Source organism: Mus caroli, chromosome 2 (assembly GCF_900094665.2).
Source record: "Mus caroli chromosome 2, CAROLI_EIJ_v1.1, whole genome shotgun sequence".
In the NCBI taxonomy this organism is placed as follows: Eukaryota; Metazoa; Chordata; class Mammalia; order Rodentia; family Muridae; genus Mus; species Mus caroli.
In genome coordinates, this window is record NC_034571.1 from 22,330,464 (window position 1) to 22,340,885 (window position 10,422).

Sequence of the window (10,422 nt, forward strand, 5' to 3'; positions counted from 1 at the left end):
AAGCCGGGTGTAGTGGCACATGCTTTTGATCCCAGCACTCAGAAGCCAGAGGCAGGCAGAACTCTGAGATAAAGGCCAGCTTAGTCTGCAGAGTGAGTTCCAGGACAACCAGGACTGTTACACACAGAGAAACCCTGTCTCAAAAACAAAACAAAAAAAAAAACAAACAAAAAAAGCCAAAAGCCAACTCTAAAAAGAAATATTAATGTTATAACAAACAAGAAGTACTGGTTTAGGGGAGTTGTACAATACTCCTGTTTAAAATTCATGCAAATGTTTACAGGGCAAAGAGCCCCCTGGGAGGCAGAAGGAAACAACATGTGGACCTGTCAAGGGACTACAGAGCCTTGTGGGAAAACAGCACACAACAGGGTTTCTAAGGGAACTTACAGCTTTTCCTAGGAATCATTTTGTGAAAGGGATGTATGAAAGTAATCATAACTGCCACAATAAGCAGGCTATCGCCGTCACCAAGGAGCAAGTGTCAGCCTCATGTGGCTTCTGAGGATTTAAGTATGGCAGTGTGACTGGGAGCCAGCCTTGTATCCCACCCCAGTCTCATAGCTCATACTCAAGAAGTCACATGTGGACCAGGAAGTCTCAGAAGTAGTCACTGCACTTCATGATGGTACAACAGAGACACTATGCTGTGGGTACAGTGTGACTTTTCAATGAAGTTGTCAAAATGATCATTTCCAGATGTGCAGAATTCTTCCCCCACCCCCTCCCCAGACAGGGTTTCTCTGTGTAGCCCTGGCTGTCCTCGAACTCAGAAATCCACCTGTCTCTGCCTCCCAAGTACAAGGATTAAAGGTGTGCACCTCCACTGCCCAGTTTTTTGTTTTTTGTTTTTTTTAAAGATTTATTTGGGCTGGAGAGATGGCTCAGTGGGTAAGAGTACTGACTGCTCTTGCAAAGGTCCTGAGTTCAAATCCCAGCAACCACATGGTGGCTCACAACCACCTGTAATTAGATCTGACGCCCTCTTCTGGTGCATCTGAAGCCAACTACAGTGTACTTAAATATAATAATAAATAAATCTTAAAAAAAAAGATTTATTTATTTTATGTATATGAGTACACTGTTGTTGTTGTTGTCTTCAGACACACCAGAAGAGGACACTGGATCCCATTACAGATGGCTGTGAGCCACCATGTGGTTGCTGGGAACTGAATTCAGGTCCTCTGGAAGAGCAGCCAGGGCTCTTAACTGCTGAGCCATCTCTCCAGCCCACAGAATTCTTAATTACTTTGGCTCTTGTGATAAAAACATAGTGAAAAGAAAAGTGACCTTGATTCACCAGCCAGACCATGACTTATACTTGGCTGCATGGTCACAGGCAGTGATTGGACAATCCCCTGCTAATGGTTACAACTTCTAAACATACCTCCATAATCATACTGGCCAGAGTAATAATTTGCATAGTAATCACTGTGACTGCTCCATCCACTCTTGGAATTATAGTATCCTTCAGGATATCCTTGCCTGGGGAGGGGAAAGAGCTGTTAAACACAGTATCTGCTTCTTATAAGTGTACCGAGAAGTTAGCCAACCCAAAGCACATATAGACATTCATGAAGACATCTCAGCTATGCAAAACTCTAACCAGGTCACAATCAAAACAAAGATGAGACTATGGAATTACTTATTATGTAGCTACCTAAAATTGAACTCGTCAGAACGATTGTTGGATTGTGCTCAGCAAGAGTAAACTCATCTTGTGTTTCAGGACTGCACCCTAACAAGTTTCTATGTCATGCTGAGCAGCAGCAAAGCACTAAGCCCACACCAACTCCTACTGCCTTCTCCTTTTTTCTTTTTCCTTTCTTTCTTTCTTTTCTTTTTCTTTTTTTTTTTTTTTTGAGACAGGTCTCACTGTGTAGCTTAGACATGCCTTAAACTCATGACAACCTTCCTGCCTGCGCCTCCATAGTGATGGGATTACAGAGGTAAACCACAAGAAAATGACTTCACTAACTATGAGTGCTTAGTGTGGCCTTGGAGGAGTGGATCTGTGAGGTGGGCCAGGGCCAGGGCCAACAGATCAATAAGGTGTTAGCCTCTTCTATGCCCAATAAACTGAACCAGGGCCCTGACTCATTACAGAGAAGGTGAGATTTACTCAAAAAAGAAGGTGTAAGTGCACTTAAGAGGGTTTGGCACTCTCAGGATTGTCAAAAGCACTAATAAACATTGTTAAATTTTCTGATACCCTTTTAGGAAACTGCTCAGCTGAGCTTGGCTATTTGGCTAGCATAGTATCTGTTCAGCCAGATGCCCAGCCCAGGACCACCACCAACCTGGCGTTAAGGTTTCATTTAGGCTGGCCACCCCAGACCTTCATCTGACATTGATTCCAGAAAAACACCGTGACAGAGTAAGATCAAGAGCCTGCCACTACTTCAACTGTTCTCACCAACCTACTTACATTCAGTTCAGGGAGGACACAGACAAACATGGGGAATGTGCCCCACCTCAAGCAGGTCCTCCAGTGGTGCTACCACCCTAATATTGAGTATCATCAACACTGAGTGTTCACACACATAGACACACAGACAAGAGGCCAGGCTCCTGTAGGCTGTGACAAATGAGAGCTGAAGACACTCAAAGGACCTGAAGAGATGAAGGAACGCTGCCGTCCCAGTGACAGGTCACACAGTAGTAGCCTCACCGAGCCTCAGCCTAGACACAGTCACTCTTGAAAGTGAATTCTCAAATGAAGCTGCAGGCAGACATGTGGAAGGCACCGATACACCCTGGCTCTGGCCCCACGCTTTCTCCCTTCTGCACTCCAGCAAACAGATCCACATGCCTCTTGCCTTCTCATAGATTCTGAATCGGAAAATTGAGCTACTTCCTCTCTAAGATCCCCATATTTTCTCACAATTAAGTATATGACCGTCTCTGTTGCTCAAACACATGTGTGTGCAAGTGCTTGAAGTGTATGTATTAGGGATCAAATCCAGAGCCTCATATCTACCAGGCAGGTACTCCAGAACTCACCCAAGCCCAGTACTGCTGTTTCCTAAAGACCCGGAATGGACCTGTCCATGGTTCAGTGTGTACCTCTGGAGCAAAGTACATTATGGCTAGCTGAATGGACCAAGGTTCGCACACAGAGCAGTGTGTCTTTAGACAAGTTACCAAATAACTCCTTAGAGAACCTAGAGAAAACGCTGAAAGCAAGTGCACATATCACCTCAGCAGCTGGGCGTTTCTAAGCAAAAGAATGACACATCCTTAGAGCAAAGTCAGCTACCATAAGCTTTCCTTGACTACTGGGCTTGACTAAGCAGGACACTGCAGGAACTGAGGTAGCAGAGTACAGTGACCAAGGCTGACAGACACCCCACTATTTTTCACAATGTAGTCAATGGCCTAGAGTGGACACAAGATGAAAAGCAGGCTCTGGGCAACTGAGAATGAGATGGGACTTTGACTTACAGACTTTGGCTTACAGACTTACTCAGAGGTCACAATGCCAGGGTTGTGGCTAGCCAGGATAGGAGATAGGCAGGCTGCGGGGGAGGGGAGCCTTCCCAAAGTCGGCATAGCCAGGCACAGACAACAGCTATTAGTCCCTGTTAGAGATCATTTGATGGATCTATGGATTATGTTATCTCTGTGATCAGGATTCTCAAGACTTTAAAAACATCTGCAGCAGTCTAAGAGTCACATACAACCCAAACCACCACACAACCAAACTGCCAGCAGCAGAATGGGTGTGTCTAGGACAGAACAACCATCCATCTATTAGCACAGAGGCCACTTCTTTATGGCCTCACATAGAGCCTGACCTGGCTAAGGATTGGGGACAAATGCTAAGTGATAGCTCTGCTAGGACTACATGTGGCAGTGTACTTAGTTCTGGTTTGCTCATGCTGACGTCATGGGTTGTAGGATTCTCTACAGATGAAGAATTATTATCATCACTAAGTTACCATCATAGCCAACAATACACAAACTGAGAGTGAGGGTAAAGCAGCTGCACGGACGCCGCTCCCACCTGGGAGCGAGCTGGTCGGAATAGTGACTTGCACGGGAGCTGGGCCGCTCAGGCTCAGAATAGCGGTGGTTCTCGGCATAAGCAGATGCTGAGCTGTCATAGGGTCTGTAACGAGGCTCATACAGGCCATACATATCCTGTGGAAAGAAGTTTGGGGTATTGTTAGACTCCATGAAGAGCAGACATTGAGTGACAGGACTAGGTGCTGCAGATGCCCACTGTCCAAGAGCAGTGTCGTGGCAGGATTCTCTCATTGAAACAAAGCCTAAAGTGTAGTCTGCATCAATGGGCAGCCAGCAGAATCTCCCTAAGGCCCTCCAGGGCAATCTTCCTCCTGCAGTCTTAAGCATGGAGATGATATGGTCTAAACAACATAAATATGCATCAGTCACCACCTCAGTAGAGCAACAAGACCAGGGCTCCATGTAAGTCAATCCTATAACTACTGGTTTTAAAAGTCTCACAAAGAAAGATTGCACTTCTCCTTGTTTGCGAATTCAGGGGGATGTTTTGTTTTGTCTTGTTTTTTGTTGTTTTGCATCAGTTTCATACTTAGCCTAAGCTGGCCTAAAACTCACTACGAAGCTCACACTGGCTTCAGACTTGTAGAATCTACCTTAACCAGCCTCCCCAGTCTTAAAATTACAGGCACGAACCACCATACCTGGCTTAAAAAAAAAAAAAATATTCTGATGAGGATTTTAGCCCCATTGCAACAAAACCATGGCCTCTGCCCTGTCTCTGGAAAAAAAGGCTCTGTAGGACATGCGGAGATCTCAAAAGAAATGAAGTGATACAGGCAAAAGCCTCAGTTCTGCCATCAGCTGACAGGCCACTGAGGACCACGGCAGTAAAGAAGCATGGATGCACACTCACAGAAGAGCTGTGAGCCTTGGGATTTCGAAGGAGCCTGCAGGCCGTCCTCTGTGGCTCCACCCACTGTGTAGCCCAAGATCAGGCCACACAGCCACAATGCCCCATACAGAAATAATAGCTATAGCTCCTCCTTCTAAAATCTAGAATTTCTTTACTAGTCTTTAGATCTGGCCTAGCTGCTACCACCCTGTTTCTAAGGCTCCTTCTGACACCTCTTCCTGTATAGCGTCAGTGCCAACTGTTCTCAGGCCACATGAGAACTCAACAGCACCTGGCCTCAAACACTGGAGGGAGGACCTGGGTCTTTCACCTTTCAGTAACACAATCCACCTAACTTGAGCAATGATGAGTCTGAGCCAGAGGTAAGGAAAAGCTAACAGACATCAAGCATGTCCACTTCAAACTACTGCAGGATTAAGCAGAACCTAAACAGCCGTTACGAGCCTGCACCACACCACAGCGAGGCAGGAAAGAACTCAGAAAGCCTCCCACTCTGCAGCAGGCCTCCCACTCTGCAGGATCACTGCTATGTACCCGAGAGTTTATCTTCCTTCACCTCTTTTCATGACTGTACACAGACAATCTAATCTTTTTCCTCAAAGACTTTATTTTCAAGGAAGGACATAGAAGACTCCTAGAGTTATCCCTGTCATTAGTTTCATAAGTTGTTATTGTTATAAAAACAAAAATGGCCGACTGGAGTTTGATCCCTGGCAGCCACATGATTGAAAGGAGAAAACTAACTCCTAAAAGTTACCTTCTGACCTCTTCGTGAGTAATGTGGCATGTGTGTATCCACATGCAAATATATAAACACATACACATGTATAATAAATAAATGTTTTAAAATATATAAAAGAGCTGGATATGGTGGCATATACTGGTAATCCCACCACTCAGGATGTGGAGGCAGGAATGTAAGGACTTCAAGACTTCAAGGTTATCCTTAGCTACATATGGGGCTAGCCAGTGCTAAATGAAGCCTGTCAAAACCAAAACCACCACATACACAAAAGTGAGGCATGGTTAAAGGTTGAGACAGAAGGATTTTAAGTTCACAGCTAACTTGGCCCACACAGTGAGACCTGTCTCAAAGCACACACAAACAAACAGCAGCACACACAATCTACCTACTAAGCTCCTCCCTACAGGGGTCAGCCCAGCACTGTAGCTGCAGCAAGCTAACAAACGCTCTGGGAAACACTCTGTTAGTCAGATGTCGGATTACACAAAAGCCCGCACTGGTAGAACAAGCAATTCAACATGACAGGACCCTCTCAAAAAAGAGCTTTGTTAATGGACAGGGGGGCCCCACGGGTCTAAAGAAAGGTCATTCATCCCTGAGAGAAACAGCGTGAAGAGGAGAAAAGGGACGAAGTGAGGAAAGATGGTTAAATGCCAGTGCTCTTACCTGGTAGTACAGCGAGGCTGTCCCAGGATCTGACGGGTACGGCGAAGGGTACTGAGACTGGTAGGCATCATACAGGGGTCTATAATAGTAGTAGGATGCCAAGTCTTGAGGTGCTGGGCCAAAAGTATTAGGTGGTGGTGGGTGTAGCCACGGCTGCTCTGACCGCACAGCTGCCTGGCTGGAGTTGGTAGATGTAACCGATGCACTGGAAGTCTGCGGTGGCTGAGGCAGCAGCTGGCCTGTGTTGACTGAAGCTGGACTTGCTGGTGGCTGGGCCAAGCTTTCAGACTGTCCTTGTGTGGGTGGGCTTTCAGGATTTGAAGGCTCTGGACACACTGCTTGGGGCACTTGGGGAGAATTCTGTGGCCGAGGAGGCACCAGCTCTGGCTGGGCTCTTTCTAGTCTATGCTGGTCCTGAGCATCTTTTGTTACCTGCTGGTAGAAATGATCCTGGTTATGCAGCCCAGGCCCAGACTGTCTGGGATGACTGGGAAGAGGCTGCTGAGAAGCTGGGCCATCTGAAGGAGATGGGCTGTACATTCTCCCAGGATTTTCCAAAGTTCTAGTTAATGTGAAGTCTAGGGCGCCAACAGCTTCTTCCTGGTTACTAGAGTGACTCGCCTCATTACTGTTAGGAACCGAAGTACTGCTTGCAGGTGGAACTAGCATCACACTTGTATTGCCAGCAGGGCTACTAACAAACTCGGAAGGACCCTTTTCTGCATTAGGATGCGGACTTTGAGGGATTTGAGGGGATAGCTGTTGAACCAACCAACTGGCAGACTGGCTAGCAATCATTTCAGAAGACCCCGAACCTTGAGGGGCACAATTCTGGGGGACACTGCTAGGCAAAGACGCACCAGTGACAGCACTGGCTGGAACTCCAGACAGAGCAGCACGCTCTTCAGGATCACCACCGAGAGCCCAGTTGTTGCTCACTATAGATCTCTCCCCCACCACAGCATCTCCCCAGGACTGATTCTTCTCATTAGGATTCAGTAAGGACACAGAAAAATTAATGGGCTGAGCCAAATTATAGCTTTGATCAGGCTGAGCAATCAGGACAGGTTGATTGTGCAAAGATTCAGTGGGTGGCGAAGAAAGCAAACTCGCGTAAGCAGAACTTGCCTGCACTGGAAGGGCCTCCTCTTCTCCTGCCTTGGGAGGGTTCTCAAGGTTCTCAGAAGCACCAGGAGGCTCTTGCTTCTGCAAAGGTGGCACAGGCCCTTGTTTCCAGGCCTTCTGTACAGACACTCCCTTTTCTGGATGATGAACAACCTCTGAAGGTTTTGGTTTTACAGGAACATAAAGTGCAGGGGCAGCAGGGGCTAGAAGGACATTGCCACCAAAATCTGGCAGCTCATTTTGTGCCCACAGAGTTGTTGCTGGGCTCTCACACTTCACAGGTCCCTGGGCCCTGGCTGAGGGCCTCTTATCAGGCACTGGGCGCACAGTATCCAGGGGTGTCCCTGCTGTGTGTGAAACCAGTTGCCCAGCCTCTCCAGTGGTGCTAAGAGGCAAAGGGCAGGCCTGAGGTGCACACGGGGTCTCCATGTTGTCTGGTGGCTGTTCCAGGTTTCCTGAGGTGGCATCAGGTGGTGCAACAGCTGCCCTGCGTTTCTTCGGACAGTATCGGGTCCCTCTCACTTCAACAACCATGTTGGCACGATCTGCTTCAACTGGTTTTACTCCAACCAAGTGGGATTTTACTGGCTCAAAAGAACTGTTTGCACTTGTTTGGAATACTCCTGTAGGTTTTGGAGGACTTGGGGTTGAAGGCTGGGACAGACTGCTGCAGCAATTTTGGCTCCCAGTCACCTCATCTGTTTCACCTCCAACAGGAGAAGAATCAATCTGCTTAAAAAAACTCCCTGAAGTATCATCTTCAAGTTTTCCAACTTCTTGCTGAATGAATGTGCCCACCAATTCTTGGGGTCTGGCTGACCCAGGAGGACTTCTGTGGCTATGGCTGCTGTAGCTGGATGACACACTGTCAGGTCGTGTAGGGTGCAGTGGTGTGTCTGGGGCCTCAAGATTTAGCCCCCCACCTCTGGTGAGGCCCACAGTAACGGGCCTGGAGACAGCTGGCCCAGGAAGGGGCCCATATCGGATCTGATCACTCAGGGGAAAGGGATCCACATTCAGGGTCTCACGGGGCAAAACTTCTTGATTCTGAACAAATTCTAAGTTCTCAACATCCTCACACTGTGGCCCACCAGCACAGCGGGTCCCAGCACCCGCAATATCACCCCAGCTATCACTAGCACGGGTCACAGTGGTCTGTTTGTCAAGACGAACGCCCACAGACTGAGAAAAATAAGGTTGCATATCTCCTTCCGGAGCAGCCTCGCTGCTAGGGCCTCTAGGAAAGGCCTGGTAGACACCACTAGCTCCAGGTGGTGGTGGATGGCCCAGTCTGGAGGTAGAAGAAAAGCTATCCAAGTCCAATCTGTTATCAAGGCCTGCTTTTTCAGACGAGAGATTTTCCTCGTTCTCTGTCTCTTCCCCTTGAAAAAACATTGAGAGCGCTCCAGAGGCTGCTTCTTGCAGGGCATGGTTAGTTGCTGCCCCTGGGGGATGATGCGCCTGGTTTTCAGGACTATTTCCCTGAGCGAAGGGATTGACATGGGCAGGGTCTAGCAGATGCTCTTTATTCACTCCTGGATTCTGCTTCAACTCTGGGCTTGCCCACATAGTCCCAATTCTGGAATTCTGCTCAAAAGTGTGTCTAGGGGGGAAGCTACTCAATGGGTGATTTTTACTTTGCTGGTGGACTATCTCATTCCCTTCACCACTGGCCAAGGATGCTGGAGTAAATGTTTGTGGGACATGAGACTCATGGCCAGGTCCCTGGTGTAGACTAGATGGAGGGGGAAAATGGGGCAAGCTGGCAGCCTGGGGCCCCATGTTCTGAACAGGTCCCTCCAGGTAGGGTGAGTGATGCTGATAGGAGGGCTGGGGGCCTCCTTGTGCAGGCCCCCACTGACCTGGCATCTGTGGCTGAGGGAGGAAAGGAGATGCTGTGTGGGTCACAGCACCATCATGTGGGGCATGCCTATTCGTGGGTTGGTCAGGCCCGGACCCACTGTCATTCATTTGGCCCCCGAGAGGCTGCTCAGGACCCATTCCTGGAATGTAGTGAGGTGACTGTGGCAGCATCTGGACTTCATGTCCTGAGCTGGGATCAACCTCAGCATTCCTGCTCACCTCCAGCCCAGGTAGTGAAGAAGGGGTAGATGCAGGAGGAAATAGACTGGTATCTGCTCTAGGCTGTGACAGAGTTCCTGACAGAGGCTCATGCAGTCCTGTGGAGCTATCCCCAGCATTTGTGGGAGTCACAGGCAAACCAGGCCACTGAGAAAAACCAGAGAGGGCTGGGCCAGGCAAATTGGGCAGGCTGCTTTTGGATGAACTTCCTACTGGTGTGTTTTGAAGAGTCTGTCTATTAAAAGCAAACGGATCCGTTACTGGCTGCAATGGGCGTGTTATGGGAGCCACTGGTGCATTATTATTGGCTGGCTTCCTGTAAGGGCTGTTGGCCCAGAACATGCTCCGAGGATTCCCAGCTGGGGGTGGTCCAGCCACCCCAGACGGTACTGCCTGAGGTGGTGGCTGCATGTTGGGGTCTTTTCTGCAAGGAGATGCTGCTTATCAAGGAGGCAGAGTAGAGCTTTTCTTTAATTTGTGCTAAAAAAAGAAAAGAGAAGAAGAACGTAAGACCTATAGACTCACAGTTCTGGCTATAATCAATACAACTATGAAAAGAACAAGACTAAATGTGATTTCAAATCATTTAAATACCCAAGACTCCATCTCTCTACATCCCCACCCCACATCATCAGGGACAAGGAACAACCTGGTGCCAGTCTGACAGACTACCAGATGTTCCTTAGTCCTTGACACTTCTTTAAGCCACCACTACCATATCCAGAAAGAGCCAACTCCACTATTAAGAAAAAGCACACATAACATGCTTTTTGTAATGTTAATTTTAAGTCTATTAGAGTTTACACTTCCTAAAACACAGTTATAAAGTTACTAAACGCTGCCATATCCAGGGATCCATCCCATAATCAGCTTCCAAACGCTGACACCATTGCATACACTAGCAAGATTTTGCTGAAAGGAC

At 47.9% G+C, this 10,422-nt stretch overlaps 1 protein-coding gene across 6 annotated transcripts in view; it reads right to left on the reverse strand.

Annotated features, from left to right (window-relative positions):
* Positions 1 to 10,422, reverse strand: part of Sec16a (SEC16 homolog A, endoplasmic reticulum export factor) — a 37,691-nt gene that overhangs the window by 23,494 nt on the left and 3,775 nt on the right. For 4 of the 6 annotated variants that reach the window (XM_021181071.2, XM_021181087.2, XM_021181083.2 and 1 more), the window contains exons 2-4: positions 6,294 to 9,980; positions 4,007 to 4,143; positions 1,388 to 1,485 (exon numbers count right to left, since the gene is read on the reverse strand). In XM_021181071.2, the coding sequence (XP_021036730.1) occupies positions 1,388 to 1,485; positions 4,007 to 4,143; positions 6,294 to 9,911 (3,853 nt within the window). In that variant the 5' untranslated portion in view covers positions 9,912 to 9,980. The remainder of the gene's footprint in view (positions 1 to 1,387; positions 1,486 to 4,006; positions 4,144 to 6,293; positions 9,981 to 10,422) is intronic. The other 2 variants (XM_021181092.2, XM_029471572.1) reach the window with 2 other exon arrangements.